The sequence below is a fragment of the Mesoplodon densirostris genome, chromosome X, assembly GCF_025265405.1.
Source record: "Mesoplodon densirostris isolate mMesDen1 chromosome X, mMesDen1 primary haplotype, whole genome shotgun sequence".
NCBI classification, from domain to species: domain Eukaryota; kingdom Metazoa; phylum Chordata; class Mammalia; order Artiodactyla; family Ziphiidae; genus Mesoplodon; species Mesoplodon densirostris.
Genome location: NC_082681.1, coordinates 130,479,265 through 130,497,938, shown reverse-complemented (window position 1 = coordinate 130,497,938; position 18,674 = coordinate 130,479,265). Strand labels below are relative to the sequence as shown.

The 18,674-nt window shown below is 48.8% G+C and overlaps 1 protein-coding gene across 1 annotated transcript in view; it reads left to right on the top strand.

The window, feature by feature from the left end:
* The window catches only part of CLCN4 (chloride voltage-gated channel 4), an 81,760-nt gene extending 63,357 nt beyond the window's left edge, over positions 1–18,403 (top strand). The window contains exons 8-12 of the mRNA XM_060087993.1: positions 48–593; positions 2,398–2,584; positions 3,096–3,494; positions 10,954–11,170; positions 17,829–18,403. Of these exons, the coding sequence (XP_059943976.1) occupies positions 48–593; positions 2,398–2,584; positions 3,096–3,494; positions 10,954–11,170; positions 17,829–17,919 (1,440 nt within the window). The 3' untranslated portion in view covers positions 17,920–18,403. The remainder of the gene's footprint in view (positions 1–47; positions 594–2,397; positions 2,585–3,095; positions 3,495–10,953; positions 11,171–17,828) is intronic.
* Positions 18,404–18,674: the final 271 nt, after the last annotated feature.

Sequence of the window (18,674 nt, the reverse complement as noted above, 5' to 3'; positions counted from 1 at the left end):
TCTTTGTTCTGCCAGTCTCTGATTTTCCACCTGTTCGTTGGCTGCAGGTCAGCTACTACTTTCCCTTAAAGACCTTGTGGCGGTCCTTTTTTGCGGCCCTGGTGGCAGCCTTCACGCTGCGATCCATCAATCCCTTTGGGAACAGCCGCCTCGTCCTCTTCTACGTGGAGTATCACACGCCCTGGTACATGGCCGAGCTCTTCCCCTTCATCCTGCTCGGGGTCTTCGGGGGCTTGTGGGGAACCCTGTTCATCCGCTGCAACATCGCCTGGTGCAGGAGGCGCAAAACCACCAAGCTGGGGAAGTACCCGGTGCTGGAGGTCATCGCGGTGACCGCCATCACTGCCATCGTGGCCTACCCCAACCCCTACACGCGCCGCAGCACGAGCGAGCTCATATCCGAGCTCTTCAATGACTGTGGGGCCCTCGAGTCCTCCCAGCTCTGTGACTACATCAGTGACCCCAACATGACGCGGCCCGTGGACGACATCCCTGACCGCCCGGCCGGGCTCGGGGTTTACACGGCCATGTGGCAGCTGGCCCTGGCGCTGATCTTCAAAATCGTCATTACCATATTTACCTTTGGCATGAAGGTAAGTGAAGGGGAGAGGGAAGGTGTCAGGGGAGGGAGGCAACCTCTGTCATTCTGGGGGTAGCACCCTAGTCCCCAGAATAAGATTGTGACGAGGGGGAAAGGGCAGGTGACCTTTACTGAGCGTTCTCATGAGCAGGGCACTTGACATTCTTTTAATCAACAAGAAACAACGCCTTTGATAAACAGCAAGCCTATGGAATAGACATTTAGAACCCCATTTTACAAGTGAAGAAGCTAAGGCTTGGAGTATATCATTCATATGGAGACATGTACAGCTTGGTGAACTCTCACAAAACATACACACTTGTGTGACCAGCACCCAGGACCAGGAGCAGAATACTGGGAACCCTCCAGAACCCCCTTGTATTCCATGACTGTTGCTTTTTGTGGTATTCTTACGAATTAAAAAAAAAAAAGTCTAGGGACTTCCCTGGTGGTCCGGTGGTTGAGAATCCGCCTTCCAATGCAGGCGACGCGGGTTCAATCCCTAGTGGTAACTAAGATCCCACGTGCCGAGGGGCAACTAAGCCCGCCTGCCACAGACTACAGAGCCCACGTGATCTGGAGCCCCCATGCCACAACTAGAGAGAAGCCTGCGCGCAGCAACGAAAGAGCCCACGTACCGCAACTAAGACCCGACACAGCCTAAATAAATAAATATTTTTAAAAAGTCCAAGAAGCTGTGTACTTGGGTGCAGTGGTCAAACACAAACCTGAATTTTTGCCTTAAGAACTAGGAGGGATGAACGTTATTAAATAGGTGACTGTGATGCAAAGGGATTTATTTTCTTCTGGTGCCTGCTGGGAGAAGTCTGCTTTGAAGTTACAGGGCATTAAATGATGGGGGCGATAAGGGGTGCTCAGAAAGGAACGATTTCCTCAGGAATGTCTCACACTCTGGAAATCACACCCGAGGATCCAAACTTAACTTGAATTTGGGTAAAGATCCACTTGCATCCTCAGATTGATGACAGCCGGGGGGCGGGGGTGGGGTAGGGGTGACATAAATGCAGCTCCCGGTCGGGATCGGTGGTCACATGCAGTCTCCACGAAGAGAGTCAAGTCTGCTCTGTAGCACATGTCTGATCACTAGAGAAATGAACATGTTTTTCACACAGCAAAGTATAAAATACACTCTTACCAAGGCCTTTCAGTTTCCATGGTCTGTTTCTTTGCTGCATCTAGCCTGGCTTGAAAATATTCAGAATGCTTTTGGGAAAATGGACTTCGTTAGGAAGACGGACCTGCCCCCCATCTCTCTCTGACAGGTGTTTGGCCACTGTACATACAAGAGGGCAGTCAGCCCGTGCCAAGGTTTTTGGAAGATGCAGGGCAACTACACTGATGCTTTTAGCTTCTTTCTTTGACCTGTGAACAGTTGAAGGCCTTGCTTTTCCATTTTCATGCTGTGGCTTGACATTTAATTTTAAAAGCTAATCTGAATGACACGTGAGGGGAGAGAGAAAGTGGTGAGTATCTCAAGTGACAGATGTGCAGTTTGAATGTCATTTGCAGTGGGGCTTATCATTCTTTAATCCACAGCAGGCAAACTAGGCCAGCTTTTGAAGGCGAGGAAATGAAAGTGTAAATTGCATTTTCTCCAAGTCACGGTAGCTAGGACCAAGCAGGTGAAATCACTGGTCCCATGGTTTCCCAGGTGACCCATGTTTTGAAGCGTTGCCCCTCCTTTGAAGACCGAAGCAAAGTGCAAGCTTGTTGAGGGGGGCCTGAGTTTCCCGGCCGCGGGGCGGCGGGAATGGGGCCCCCTTCCCTCATGCTTCTTTCCCCTGCGCTCCCCGCAGATCCCGTCTGGTCTCTTCATCCCCAGCATGGCTGTGGGGGCCATGGCAGGCAGGATGGTGGGAATTGGCGTGGAGCAACTGGCTTACCATCACCACGACTGGATCATCTTCAGGAATTGGTGCAGGCCCGGAGCAGACTGCGTCACCCCAGGGCTGTATGCCATGGTGGGAGCTGCCGCCTGCCTAGGTACCGTGTGTGTGTGTGTGTGTGTGTGTGTGTGTGTGTGTGTAAAATGTGAGTAGCACAGGGCTTTCCTCTGCTCAGTCATCCAGGGACCCAGGCTGATGGGGTCTCCACCACCTTGCAGCTGTACCATCTACAATAGCGGATAGTCTCTACAATTTTCCAGCTCGAGGGGTTCTGGTAGAGAGTGAAGCTTGCTGAGTCAGAAACCTGCAAAGCCCAAGTAGGCTCCACTCACCAAAAAGCAAGGCGTGTGGTCCTGGGTGAATAGACAACTCGCTGTCCCTCATGGGAGAAGAGCCCGTCAGGGAGATGTGACTTACGGCTCCTGATGCTAGGCTGGGTTTACCGAGCCTGGCCTCTGTCTCAGAGGTACGAGCCTGGGCGCCGTGTTGGACTGTCTCAGTAGAACAGGTGCCGGGAGGGTAGAGCCGGCTTCTCGGTTTCCACAGTTCATGTCCTCTTGCGGGTGTGGCGTCGAGTCCTGCAATTTCATTCCTCCCTTTGGTTGCAGGTGGAGTTACCAGGATGACGGTGTCGTTGGTGGTCATCATGTTTGAATTGACGGGTGGCCTCGAGTACATCGTGCCCCTGATGGCGGCAGCCGTGACCAGCAAGTGGGTGGCTGACGCCTTTGGGAAGGAAGGCATCTACGAGGCCCACATCCACTTAAATGGGTACCCGTTCCTGGACGTGAAGGACGAGTTCACCCACCGCACGCTGGCCACCGACGTCATGCGGCCACGGCGGGGGGAGCCGCCGCTGTCCGTGCTCACCCAGGGCAGCATGACCGTCGAGGACGTGGAGACGCTCATCAAGGAGACCGACTACAACGGCTTCCCCGTGGTCGTCTCCAGGGACTCGGAGCGCCTCATCGGGTTCGCCCAGAGGAGGGAGCTGATTCTTGCCATAAGTGAGTAAAGCAGGTGGCTGCCGTTTCACGGAGACGAATGGCACCTCTGTGCCCCGACATTCTCAAAGAGGTTCGAGAGAGTGGACGAGGGTAGGAGGGCTTCAGCCCAGGGTCTCTCACGCGTTAATGCTTATTCGTTTCACCTGGGCGTCTGGCCAGACTGCAGTAGGTCTGGGGTGGGCCCCGAGACCCTGCATTTCTCCCGAGCTCCCTCTCTGTGCTGCTGCTGCCGCCCCCAAGTCACAGCGTGAGGGACAGTGTCTTGTCGGAGGCATTCTTGGCTGGACACCGACCACCACGTTTGCAAGCAGCCCCCTGGGTCCCTCCCGCTAGGACAGACGCGCTCCGCCTTTTAGGGACGTACTGGGCGAAGCTCAGCAGGAAGCGGTGGGCTGGCCGGGTCAGCTACTCGCAGAGACAGACTTCCAGGCAGGCTGACCGACTCAGATGCTGAGCCCTTGGCCTCAGACACCCCCCTCGGCGCCGCTCAAGCCCTTCACTTCGCGACGATGTCTGGTGCCATCAGTTCGAGGCCCACGTGGGTCCAGTCAGTTCCGTGGGATGCTTTTCCTCCTCGTGCGCTAACTGGATCAGCCGGGCCGAGGGGCAGGCTGCCTAGTTGGGAGAACAGAGAGGGGATGATGCCCAGCTGGATGTTCCCGACACGGGCGGCTCAGAGAAGCCCGGGGCTCCCGTTGGCCCAGGGGTGAGCGCCTTGGAAGGGGAGCGGGAGGTAGGAGGATTCCAGAGACAGAGGCCCGGGTGTGAGTCTTTGGAGGCCCAGGAGGGAGGGGCGGCAGGCCTTAGCGGGCTCCCCCAGGGTGATCCCTCCGGACCTCCTGATGCAGCAGGGGCAGGGAGCCGCAGAGCGCAGCCACGGCGCGTGGTCAACGCTAATGCCCTCCAGCTCAGCACCCCTGCATCTCACGGTACGCCGGGGCCCATGACATGGCTCGTGTGCCCTTGATGGCTGTACTTCCACGACACTTGTGAAGTTTGCCAGGGGGGCTTTTTCAGGTATGATGGTCGAATGCCCCACTGGGAACACACCTTAGCTTATCCCTGCCCTTTGCTAACTATTTCTTAGGCTCTCCCTTTGAATTTCTAAAACCTCTTTGCTATGTTAAATAGCTTGTAAAATGTTTTTAAAGTATCTTCATTAAAGGCTTTATAAAAATAAGTTTAAATAAGCTATAGAGCCTCTAATTTTAGCTTGTTGCTCAAACATATTTACCTCCCCCAAAGCAACAGTTGATTTTATATTTTAGACACGAAAGTACATTTGTGCTTTAAGTGCTCCATGGTGCTTCTCTTTATTATACATCCTGTCGCTTAACAGGTAGGTGCCTTTGGGCATGACCATTGCCTTATAAATAATGAGATTTTTTTTTTTAAAAAGCTGTATAGTACGGTTGGGTTTGTTTTAAATTAATGTAATCAGCAGGCTTTAAACATTTATTCAATCCTTAACATCTTTCAAGCAAAGGTTGAAATTTAAACACTCTAGTAATAAATGTCACGGAATCCATTACCTATTGTGTAGCTCCAAGCACACCTGCTAAGAGAGAGCTTACTAATTTTGCTGAAACCCATTACTGTAATCAAGTGGGAAGCAGTAATTGTCATCAGCCGGTTAGAGAAGAAATGTAAGCTTGCCAACCCAGTGCCCTCCTAGCAGCTATGTTTGGAATGTCTGAAGAGGCAGCACGCGGTGTAAATAATACCTTTATGCTTTCCATGACACCGATGAGAGTGTGGAAGCTGCCACTTACATGGTTTGCGGGAAAGCAAGGAGTGTTTGGCTGTGAGCAGTGACAAAAGCTGTTTTCCTGCTCCGTGGATCTAGAAAAGTCCTGTACTGCGGTGGAGAAATTCATTACCTGTATTTGCAGACTTAGACGCCCTTTTGTGAATATAGAAATAGGACATAAGCATTTAGCTAGTAATGATCCCATGCTAGTTTCCCTTTTAGGGGACTCAGGAGCAGAGATTTTACATAGATCCAAGATAAGAAAAGAGTAGTAAATGAGGCGAAGATTTTTTTCTCACGTGTCATGTTTAAAAAGGTATCAGCTGCTCCCGTGAAGCTGAAAATGTCTTATTTTTAGTCTATCTCTGGAATGCCGAACCATAGCTGTTGTCTTTGTCTTTGAGAGCCATTAGTCGCAGCACCTCGGAAACGTGGCCCTTTCACCGTCACGTACTCACACGTAGGGCCATATGTGGCCCTTGTTCAGGTTCCTGGTAGATGGGACTTTACCTCTTGGTGCTCTCTGCAGACACGAGGCGCTTTCATGCTCAGCAGGCTCGGGCTCTTGTAGTCTTGAGTTCCACGGTTAAGTGAGGCTGGATCCAGAGGGGACTCAGTGGGAAGCCACAGAGATGATTAAAGGGATGGAAACTTAGAGTCATGGGCCAGGGTTAAGGGAATGCTCATTTTTTTTGCCTGGTGGATGATTTGCTGATGATTCTGCAGCATGTGGAAGAGGCCCACTTGCAGAAAGGGATCTATGTCCAGAACTGAACAACAAGATGCGTGTCAGGTCTTTTGGACGGGTTCTTTAGGGATAAAGAGGTTTCTTCCTGGGAGAGCTGTTTGTTTATGATTGGGATAGGCCGTGGAGAACAATGGTGTCATGTGCTTCTTTCTGCTGGGGATGAAAAAATACATGCAGAGGGACTTCTCCGTGCCTTATAAACTATAACTTGTCAGAAAATCATCTGCTTTTTCCTCTAAATAGTTTTTACTTTTTTACCACATCACCTTTGTACTGACCACCACTATAGTTGCTTCTAATTTTCCATTTTAACCTTTCTTGTCAATTACGTCTGTTTTATGGAAGCATTTTTTTAACCTTTGATGTCTGGCATCTGCCTAAGCTTTTTTAAAATTAAAAAAGATTTTTTTTATTTTTATTTTTTTTTACTGAAGTAGAGTGGATTTCCATTCTTGTGTTCATTTCTGCTGTACAGCAAAGTGATTCAGTTATGCATATAGATATATTCATTCTTTTTTATATTCTCTTCCATTATGGTTTATCACAGGATATTGAATATAGTTCCCTGTGCTATACAGTAGGACCGTGTTGTTTATCTATGGAAGCATTTTTTTTTTCTTTTTTTAAAAAATTAATTAATTTATTTTTGGCTGTGTTGGGTCTTCGTTGCTGCGCACGGGCTTTCTCTGGTTGCGATGAGTGGGGGCTACTCTTCGTTGCGGTGCGCTGGCTTCTCATTGCGGTGGCTTCTCTTGTTGTGGAGCATGGGCTCTAGGCACGCAGGCTCAGTAGTTGTGGCACATGGGATCAGTAGTTGTGGCTCGCAGGCTCTAGAGCTCAGGCTTAGTTGTTGTGGCGCACGGGCTCAGTTGCTCTGCGGCATGTGGGATCTTCCCGGACCAGGGCTTGAACCCTTGTCCCCTGCATTGGCAGGCGGATTCTTAACCACTGCGCCACCAGGGAAGTCCCTATGGAAGCATTTTTAATGAACAGGATGATGGCGTATTACCTCCCTAAAAACATGATTAGAGTTTCTCAACCTTAACGCCATTAACACTGGGGCTGGATCATACTTTGTTGAGAGGGGCTGTCCTGTGCATTGTAGGATCATCCCTGGTCTCTACCCACTAGAGGCCAGTAGCAACCCCATCCCCCCAGTTATGAGACCCCAAAATGTCTCTGGATATTGCCATATGTCCCCTGAGGGTGGAGGCAGAATTACTCCCAGTTGAGAACCATTGCTCTAAAGCCATTGTAATCACTTACTGGATACGTGATTATTTCCAGTCTTTTAAAATTTCTTGGCCTATCATAGTTTGTGGAATTCACTTTATCAACACTTTCCTCACTACCCTCCCTGCACCTGGCATTATGATCGTACTGCTGCTGGCAAGTGGACTGTCACGTTGAATGACCTTAACAGGCGCTCGTAAAAGGTACATCATTTTTCAGGAGCTGCAGCCACTGATAGTAGTTGTGGTAGAATAGAACAGCAGACCCCGAATACTAACAACAATTTAAAAAAGTCTAGGGGCTAACAAAAATTTAGACGTAACAAAAATGATCTTTACAACAAAAATGAAGTTTATTACATTTTTTTAATGTAAAAGTAATACTCAGAATGTTGGGGAAATCAGAAGCAAAAGGGAAAATTAAAAAGGTGCCCACATTTTCAACACCGTAGAAGGCTCTGGTTAATATTTAGTGCTTTTCTTATCTTCTAGGCCTTTTACACATGTAATGTTGGGCTATCTTTTTTTTTTTTGGGGGGGGGGGCTTCTTTTCTAACACAGGTTCCCATGAGTCCCTGGGGTCTGGGAGCCTATACTCTCATAGCACTGGATCATGCCCTGGGTGAGGGCTTGGTTTACCCTTTCGTACAGGAAATATTTCGTGTAGCATCCACCGTGTGCTGGTGCTGTCCTGGGAGCTGGGAGGACAGGGATGACAGCAGCCAGGCTCTGCCCTCTGTGAACTTACGTGCTGGAGTTTGTTGCAGGCATTTTGGTGATAGATGATTTCTTGTCCAAAGTGGAAGTAGATGGTTCCCCCAGTAGAGAGATGAGGAGAGCTTTCTTGCTGATTCTTCCATTCACCAGCTTTTGGCTGTGCGTCGTACCTCCACCCCCAAAGTTCAGGCAAGGCTTTAAGATAGGTCTCTATAATAGAGCTCCAAAGTGGCCTCACAGAGAGCCCTTCTGGAGAGAGCCACAGCTGCTACTCTTGGAGTACCAAGGTGCAGTGCTCAGGTCTCCGGCTCTGACCCCAGCTGTTGCCTTTGATTCTTGTTTGGCCGTGGATAGCTCAGGGCTTTCCTTCCTAATGCCTCCTTTGTGAGATACGCCCTGTTCTACGTGACGGGCAGAGCCAAGGACACCGACGTTCAGTAGACCTCCCCACTCGTTCATCCACTTGTTGGTTGATTGACGCATGTGTGCACTTGGCAAATACCGTTTTGTGTCTGCTGTATTCTCGGCACTGTCCAGGCACTGGGAATGCAGTGCTGAGCAAGAATTCACGGAGCTAGGTGCTGTTAGAATCAGGGCTTCTAACCCAATCAGTAGATTCAGAGGCAATAGAAGCTTGTTATTCATTTCACCAAGTGAATTGACAGTTGGCTAGGTTGTATTTGGTTTTATGAGAGGACTCAGCAAATCCATGGGATCAGTTCTTTTCTTTTTTTAAAAAATTTATTTATTTAATTTATTTATTTTTGGCTGCGTTGGGTCTTCATTGCTGCACGCGGGCTTTCTCTAGTTGCAGTGAGCAGGGGTTACTCTTCGTTGTGGTGCACGGGCTTCCCACTGCGGTGGCTTCTCTTGTTGCGGAGCACGGGCTCTAGGAGCATGGGCTTCAGTAGTTGTGGCATGCAGGCTCAGTAGTTGTGGCGTGCGGGCTCAGTAGTTGTGGCACGCTGGCTCAGTAGTTGTGGCTCATGGGCTCTAGAGCACAGGCTCACTAGTTGTGGCGCACGGGCTTAGTTGTTCTGCAGCATGTGGGATCTTCCTGGACCAGGGCTCGAACCCGTGCCCCCTGCATTGGCAGGCGGATTCTTTTTTTTTTTTTTTTTTAATATTTTTATTTTATTTTAAATTTATTTATTTTATTTATTTACTTTTGGCTGTGTTGGGTCTTCATTGCTGCGTGCGGGCTTTCTCTAGTTGCGGGGAGCGGGGGCTACTCTTCGTTGCAGTGCGCAGCCTTCTCATTGCGATGGCTTCTCTCGCTGTGGAGCCTGGGCTCTAGGCGTGCGGGCTTCAGTAGTTGTGGCACACAGGCTCAGTAGTTGTGTTTCATGGGCTCTAGAGCACAGGCTCAGTAGTTGTGGCACACGGGCTTAGTTGCTCCGCGGCATGTGGGATCTTCCCGAACCAGGGATCGAACCCGTGTCCCCTGCATTGGCAGGCGGATTCTCAACCACTGTGCCACCAGGGAAGTCCCCGCAGGCGGATTCTTAACCACTGTGCCACCAGGGAAGCCCATGTGATCAGTTCTTGATTGGGTTTTGTGGCTTGATCCAATCCTGATGTTCAACTGGATTGTTGAAATAGATGGGATTCCTGTTACATGGGACTTTTAGAGAATCAGTCGGTCTATGAAAATGAGCGATAAGTGTGTGTTGACTGTTGCCGCCCACCTTAGCATTTCAGGACAGAACCATCTCGATTTAGTAGAGAAATGCACAGTGTGTATTGTGTGGCATCTACGTCTGAAAACATGTTGTGCATCAGTTTCATCTGGTATTTGTGGTTGAATTGTACTCCATCTGATGTAACTCGATTGAACCTGACCCACATACTGTGCAGGCATTTGCCCAGCGGGCCCTCTGTTCCCCTTTTAAACAGAGACCCTTTTTCAAACTCGGTCTGACCCCGAATGCTGCCAGTTTTCCATTAGAGTACGCTGTTGCAATAAATAGCTTTAGAGCCAGCAGTTAGAATTTTATTTTTCAAAGAACAATATAGGTGAATAGTAGTCTTTGAGAAGGCAAAAAAAAAAAATGTATTATAGAAACCAGGATCCATTTTAAGGCAAGCCTTGCTGTACATTTTCCCTAACCTTTTCCCATGAACCAAAAGAAAGATTAAAATTCCAACAGAAGGAAAATCGCCTTGGAGAAATATCTTGAGACCGATGGATTTATTTCATGTGTGACTTAAAATAGCCTAGGTTTCTAGTACTGCATAAAGCTGTATTTCTAATGAGTTCCTGTTACCCTACTTTTCTTCAGCTTTCTTTCACGTGGGCCTGCCTACAGATAGAAATAGGCTAATTGTTACCATAACAGTTTTACTATCTTTCTTTGAGAAATCCACAAAATGGCCCATATTTAAGAGAGGCGATCCAAGGGGTGGGGGGAATGCAGCTTTTCTAGGATTATTTCTTTGGTCCCAAGGGTCATCGTTAGACTGAGCTGCGTTTCTGGGCTGTGAGCCTAGGATGGTCCTCTTGGTTTCTTGTTCCTTTCAGGATTTATAATGCCAACTGGGCCAGTTATACGTTAGTTTGTTAAAAAAAAAAATGTATTAAGGTCATTGGGCAGCTAAGTGAGGTTCCTTTTCACGTCAAACCTCAGCCCCTGATGAGGTGAAGGTGTGTCAGGAAAGCAAGAGTGGCAGGCCCTGGGCCACCTGGGTGCCCTGGCGACCAGGCAGAAGCAGTGCATTTCCCTAAAGGAAGTAGCCTGGTCAGGCGCGCGTTGCACGACTTTGGCAGTGAATGATCAGGTCACAGCAGGGGGGTCTCGCACAGCATTAGCTTGAGAGAGAGAGATGCCAATTTCACAGATGTTTGGACAAAGCTTCTCGTTAAGAATGTAGAGTCTGCCTTCTGCGCCCCTCCCCTGTGGGATCCTAGGCTGCTGGGGGGGGGGAGTCGTGTGTTGCTGTGGGATGGGATGGGGGGGAAGGGACTCCGCAAGGGAGTCTCGTGGGGCTCACTGTCCTGCTCGCCCATTCCAGAGAACGCCAGACAGAGGCAGGAGGGCATCGTGAGCGACTCGGTCATGTACTTCACCGAGGAGCCCCCTGAGCTGCCAGCCAGCAGCCCGCAGCCCCTGAAGCTGCGGCGCGTCCTGAACCTCAGCCCTTTCACCGTCACGGACCACACCCCCATGGAGACGGTGGTGGACATCTTCCGGAAGCTGGGGCTCCGCCAGTGCCTGGTGACGCGGAGCGGGTGAGTGGCGGGACCCTGGGGGGAACAAGGTGAAGGGGACGCGGGCTCAGTCCTTGGGGGACTGGCGGGGACCGGGGCGGGGTGGGTGGGTGGTAGTGCTCGGAAGAGATGTCAGTAGGTGAGCCCGGGAGGAGGCGTTGCCAGCGAGCTTGGGACTCAGGCTTCCAGGTGGGGCTGCTGTCTCCGCCCTGAGGTTGAAGGCGGAGCCCCGAGGGGAGGAGCCCACGGGGCGGGGCTGGGGCTCCCCCGCCCCCCGCAGCGGTCCTGGCTCTGGGAGAAGGTTTGGTCCCTCCTTCTGTGACGTTGCGATGTGACGACACATTCCTCCACATCACGGCGCTCTGCAGAAACGAGCAACAAGGAAGGATCTCAGGGCTGATGAGAAAAGTAGGGTTAGGCGCACGACGCTCGAACACTTCATCAGGGACAGATCAAAAAAAAAAAGAGATGGGAATCTCATAAAAACGGTCAGACATTTGCACACATTAAATGGTTGAGAGGTGTATCAAAAAGGCAGTTTATTGTCCCTTCCCCTTGAGAAAGCCCCGCAGTTGGCTTGTGGAAGCGGGCATCGTGAGAGCTGCGGCTAAGTATTCCCACGCCCCTGGGTGCGCCCGGCCGGGGCATTTTTCTCTGTCCCCCTGGACTTTGCTGTGGATGAAATCACCCGTGAGCACACGTGAGATCCACAGTATGCTCAGATTACTCTCTAACACATCGGTCGGTTCGAAACAACTTCACGTGTTCAAACGTTATCGCAGAGCCGAGAGGTTGGTGGCCCGTGGCATCGTCTCCGCCGCAGCAATAATTGCTTTCGCTCTGTGTATCACGAACCAGGAAACCAGCACTGCAGAGATCAAAGGTTCGTGGTGATGTGAGAGGTGCAGTGCTCCGTGGGCCGTGCTTTGGGCTCCGGGGCTCTCCCTAAATTCCAGGGCCTCAGAAGCTTGGGTGGAGCGAGAGATTGGCTCGGTCCAGGTAGCCCGGAACCTAGGATTCTCTGCCCAGTTGATTCCTTTATGGGCTGGGGGGTGGGAGGTGGGGTACGGGCTGTGGAGACATTGGTGCCAGGCTTTCTTCCTGCCGCCCTGCTCATGGCTCTACAAGGAGCTGAATTTGCACTTGACCCAGAGGACTCTCAGCCGATGGGACGAGTGTCTTTCTTAGCTCTGACTGCAGCTGCGGTATTTCTTGCACATGGAGAGGGGCAATCAATAAGGAACAAATAAATAAGTGTTTGAGGCTAGAGGTCATTTCTGCTGGTGGTTTTTAAAGGAACTCAGTGGTTCTCAAACTTGAGCAGGCGTCAGAATCCCCCAGAGGAGTAAACCTCTAGGTTAAACCCAGAGTGCCGGGCCCCCCTGCAGCTACTGATCCCTCCGACCTGGGAGGGGGCCCGAGAATGTGTATTTCTAACCAGCTCCCGGGGGTTGCTGCTGGTTGGGGTCCCCACTTTGCAAACTGCTGAAGCCCGATGAACCTGAATTTCCAGCTCTCGGCAGAAATACCACCGTGATCACCCATGTCGTCTCAAGTGTATAGCAGTTTCTCTTTTCCTTTAAAATAATAATCCAATGTCAGTTATCATTGGAATCTCCAGTTCTGGCAGGAAATGCTGCCCTCAACGCCCGCTCACACCTCACGGAGCCCCGTGAGGTTTTCCTGTGAAGATATGGGTGTCGAAATTGGCTCCGAATGTTCTGCGAGAAAACAATCGCACCCTCTCTCTCGCTCTACATATTTTAAACAAACACAGATGCTGATACATTAGTGCTGGCAAGAGATCCTTGTTTTGGGGGCCTTTCATCTTCTCGGGCTTTGAGCCAGGGCAGGCACGGCTCAAGCCAGCTCGCATTTTTGATGTATTCCGTCGCCATGTGCCTTCCCTGCTCTAGGCCGAGCACTCGAGCTCGTACCCTTGACTCGCGTTGTCTGCAGGATTTCTCAGGGCCTGGGCTCCCAGGTGATCGTGAAAGCAGACCAGGAGCCAGGGAAGTCTTTGTCTCCCTAAGGCCGGAGTCTAGGAAGCCTCCAGTGGCCAAGAGTGAATTTGGGATTTTCTCCACAGAGGATCTAGAAAGAAAAAGCGAGCAGGGGAGATGGTGTCAGCTTCCACCAAGCCCTGCTATGTGGGCCTTGGGGGCCTGGGCGGCGTGGCCTTCTCACAAGAGCCCAGCTGCTCTAATCTGAATTATGTTCATGGTCATAGATGGACTGTTTATCATTCCCCAGATTCACTTGAACTGCTACCCAAAGGGGCTGGAAGTTTAAACACTTGATTTATATCAAGTAGGACACTTCATACCACTAACAAACCCCGCTGGATTTAATGCTGCCTCCTGTTGGGAGGATGTTCAACTTTCTTTTTTTCTGATACTTACTGTCGCAGGCCAGGCACAATTTATGCCAGAACCCAAGGCAGCTCCTGAATTCATATTTCCCCAGAGCCATTATAACCAGCTTGACTTTCAGACATAGTTACCAAGCTTTAAGATGGGGTTGTCAGGACTGCATGTGCCTGACTTTTTGATACTATCTCCAGGATGACTGTGAGGGAACAAAACCCAGGCTTTATAGATATGGGAGGGGTGTCTGTGTTAAGTCATTTTTTCTCAAAGCAGCATTGGTTTCATCAGCATCTTACTGAGCATCTATGTGAGGGAGAACTGGAGGTGGCTCAAAAAGCGTTTAAAAAAACAAAAAATCCAGGAGCTTGTCATCTACCGAGGAACATGGACGCCATCCAATTTGAGTGGTGTTCCCCAGGTGTTCTGGAGGGCAGTGTCCTCAGCCAGGCTTTCAAGTAGAAAAGAAATGTCCGAAAGAACGAAAGAGCCTTTTAAGCTGAGGGAGTGTCTGCCAGTTGGTGGCCGCCAGCCACGGAACTCCTCCCACCGCGGATGAGAAGGTGCTTCACCTTTTCACGTGCTGCCACTTCTCTGAAGATCGCAGCTTTCTTAGTGGTGTATTATAGGCGTAAGCTGCTTGCCTTCTAACTATTCCTTTTTGATTTTAAAGGGAGTTGAAGGACCGTTATGGACTGAACTGTGTCCCCCCCGCCCCATCCCCGAATTCGTATGTTGAAGCTCCAGCCTCCAATATGACTGTCTTTGGAGGTGGGGTCTTTAAGGAGGTAGTTAAGGTTAAATGAGGTCATAAAAGTGGGGCCCTAATCTGATAGGACTGGTGTCCTTAAAAGAAGAGGAGGGGCTTCCCTGCTGGCGCAGTGGTTGAGAGTCCGCCTGCCGATGCAGGGGACGCGGGTTCGTGCCCCGGTCCGGGAAGATCCCACATGCCGCGGAGTGGCTGGGCCCGTGAGCCATGGCCGCTGAGCTTGCGCGTCCGGAGCCTGTGCCCCGCAGTGGGAGGTGCCACAACAGTGAGAGGCCCACGTACCGCAGAAAAAAAAAAAAAAGAGGAGACACCAGGGATGCTTGCACAGAGAAAAAGGCCGTGTGAGGACACAGCAAAAGGGTGGTGTCTGCAAGCCCAGGAGAGAGGCCTCTGGAGAAACCAAACCTGCCAGCACCTTGATCTTGGCCTTCCAGCCTCCAGAACTGGGAGAACATACATTTCTGTTGTTAAGCCACCTACCTAGTCTGTGGTGCTTTGTTACCGCAGACCAAGCTAACTCCATCAGGACGCAGACTCAGCTTGGCAGGTTTAGTATAATAGCATCTTGTTTTACGGGGCATCTTCGATTTTACTGTTCTTTTAATAAATTTCAGAAATGTGTTTAAAGTGATCTGTGAGCACTGTTAAAGTCAAGTAGCTCTAAACAGCTGGAAGGAACAATTCCTGGCTCTGTCCACCTTCACCACCCACCCCCTTTCAGGCAACCACTTTCTTCCCCCTAAGAATTTTGTGTTCTCGAATTCATAGATTTTATTTTTCAAGCAGTTTAAGGTTTACAGCATAATTGAGCAGAATGTAGAGAGTTCCCTCTCTGGTCCTCTCTCTGATGCCCTTACTGTCAAGTCTTACATTTGTGTGTTATATTTGTTGGCGTTGATGAGCCAGTATTGAGATGTTATCATAAACTACGATCCATCGTTTACGTCAGGATTCGCTCTTGGTGTTGTACATCCTGTGGGTTTGGACCAATGTATAATGACATGTATCCACCATTGTAGTTTCATCAGGAATAGTTTCACAGCCCTTAGAGTCCTCTGTGCTCTGCCTATTGGTCCCTCTCTCCCCTAACCTCCTGGCAACCCCTGATCCTCTCACTGTCTCCATCATTTTGCCTTTTCCAGAATGTCTTAGAGTTGGAATCACACAGTGTGTAGCCTTCTCAGATGGCTACACTTTTCACTTAGTGATGTGCATTTCAGGTTTCTCCATGCCTTTTCCTGGCCTGATGGCTCCTTTCTTTTTAGGGCCGAGTAATATTCCATTGTCTGGACGGACCAGTTTGTATATTCACTCACCTACTGAAGGACATCTTGGTTGCTTCCAAGTTTTGCCAATTATGTATGACGCATACGTCTTCTAAGACTAAGGACATTCTTTTACATAACTACTGAGCCATAATGACACAAAATTAATGGTAACTCAGTATATCACTCAATACCTAGTTCATGTCAAATTTCAGTCCAGAGTTCCTTCAAGGTTCAGACATCGCATTTGGTTGTTTTGCCTCTTTTGTTTTTTATCTAGAACGGCTCCCTGCCTTTTTTGTTTGATATTTATGACATAGATTTTTTTTCTTTTTTTTTTTTAAGAATCCAGACCAGTAGTCCCACATTCTGAATTTGATTGATTGCTTCCTCATGGTATGATTTGGTTTAAGTAGTTTCGAGTTTCGGGCAGTGTTCCAATGTAGATGATGTCATAATGTCAGCTTCTCTGACTTTGTTGGTGATAAGCTCCATCACTGAGATGAGTGGGGGATGGCCAGAGCCCTCTGTAGTAAAGGGACATTTTTCTCTTTGTACGTAATCTGTGGAGGGATACTTTGAGACCATGTGAATTTTCTGTTGTCCAGCAACCATTTACCTGATGGTTTTGGAATCCATCGATAATTATTGGCTAAACTAATTATTACATTGGGGGTTGCAAAATGTTGATTTTCTAATTCTTTTGTGCTTGCTACATTTTTTCCCCATCTTTTTTTTTTTTTTTTTTGATTAGCATGTTAGTCATGGTCCTTTCTTTCAGTGTTCTGTCATCTGTATTGTCATTATTCTTTTTGTTTAGCGTGTTTTTAAAGGCCCTTTTTGCTATTTTCCTATCACCTGAAGATGCTCCTATAAGATGGAGGGGCAGAGGTAGTATCTGCTCTCTCCCCCGGTGTGATAGATGGGGAAACTAACAGAAGAAATCAGTCGCTTTTTCGAGGTTAAGATCCAGTGTGGTCAGGGACAAGGAAGTGAGAATTCTGGCTGACAGTTTCACTAACCAGTGTCCCTTTCACCAGCTGTCACTGACTGGAGTACTGCTCCGTGTACTTGCGGCCCCTCTTCATGTTCACTTCCTATTAGTAAGAGATGAGTTTCATAGTTTGGCTTTAATTAAATAAATGACAGTGTATTACAGTTGTGTTTTCTGATTTTTTTTGGTATATCATCATTTTACCCAGATACAGAGTAGAAACCTGCCATTTCAGTAGCCGTACAGGATTCCAGAGTGAGACTGCCATCCTTTACTTCTCTATTCTCCTCTTCTTGGGGATGATGGAGACATGGTGAGCAGCGTTTTGCAAACTAATTTGGCAATGGAACTTCTTTTCTCTGAAGAACTTGCGAACATCCCCTTCTTTCAAACCTTTCACTTTCCCCAGGGGGCATGATTTGACCCCAGCAGGTGGTTATTTAAGTATTTAATAAAATCGAGAGTGAGGCATGATCCAGGGGCCCTGTTTACGATGTAGTGTTTGTGAATGGTGCTCCCTGGAGTTGGGCAGTATACAGTATAGGTGGCCCTATACCAGGGTCCCTGGGAAGTGGCATCGTTTTTGTAAGTTGAAAGCCATGGAATTTTGGAAGAGCAGGTAATTTACATATATGGTCAGAGATGAATGTCAAACTTTACCCTTCCAGTAAAGATAGATTTAAAATAGAACCAATTGTTATCTTGTACTTAAAATTTCTTATGCTTAAAACGCCTCACACTTGGAATTTCTGCGGTGCGGTCAAGTTTTGACAATGGCTTTTGTAAGCCCTTTTTAATTGATTATAGTCTTGAAATTTAGGGGAGCATATTAGTCATCGTAGGCTTACTGCTGTAATAAACAAGCCTGTAATCTCAGTGGCCGAACACAATAAAGGTTAATTTTTCTCCCACGTCACTCACATCCAGTGCAAGTTACAGCAGGTGTGAGCTTTGCACCACACAGCCATTCCAGAACCCAGGTCTTTGAATCTGGTGGCTCCTGGTTCAGTCCTCTGTGACCTCAGGGTCCTTCACTGGCTCCTCTATCTTGGGCTGGCAGATGAGGAGAGAGAGGAAATGTGCAGGTGACTCGGGACGGGTATCTCTCACCTCCACCCACACGCCATTGGCCAGAGCTCACTCAGTTGGACCCACTCATCTGCAAGGGAGGCTGGGAAATGTTGTCTCTCCGTGTGCCCAGGTGGAAAGGGCGCTGGGGATTAGGGACAGGCATGAGTCAGTATTGCAAGGCTGACCTCTTTTCTCTATTTTGTTTCTTCTCCAGGAGACTTCTTGGCATCATCACGAAGAAGGATGTTCTGAGACATATGGCCCAGATGGCAAACCAAGACCCTGAATCCATCATGTTTAATTAGAAACAAGATGGCAGTTTCTTTGAGAAAAACACAACTGTGTCATTTGAAAAGAAATAAACAAATGATATGTCATCCTAATGAACGGTCATACACTGGGGGCAGCAGAAACAAAAGCTTTGTTTAAAAGGAAGGGAAGAAGAATGAAACTTAAAAAAAAAACACATTGGCGAGTAGGCATTTTATAGCTTTAACCCCTTATGAATTTCAAGCTATGTTATGAGTTTAGTAATTGTTGTGGGGGCACGTGGGTGGGTGTAAACAATATGGTTTGTACAAGGACATGGAACACAATTGCTGAGTCGAGAGACATTTGCCCCTTCTGTTGAAGGCTGGTGTTTGTGAAGCTTTGAGCCTGAAAGGCCAAGGGGTATTGGCGTGTCAGTGTCCTTATTTATTGGTTCCTGAGGTTTGGCTGCTATGTTACTGAATCAGACTAAAGATATTTGCACTTACTTTGTTGGAAAATAAAAATTAAATGTGAGTATGCTGCGAGTATGCTAGTGGGTTCATTCGTGACCAGCCGTTGCTGGCTCCTGTTCTCAGCCTGTTATTTTGCTTATCCATTGCTTTCTGAACCAACATTGGGTCACCTGTCATGTTGAGTATAAAGAAATCATTTCTGTATGCAAGACCAGCGTCTTGGGACTGCGCAATGAACTGTTGGAGCATTTAGTGCTGCACTGTTTCCTGCCACGAAAAGGGATTCGTGCTTATTTTGAGGGTATACGTACCCATCATTGATTTGCATCCCTATC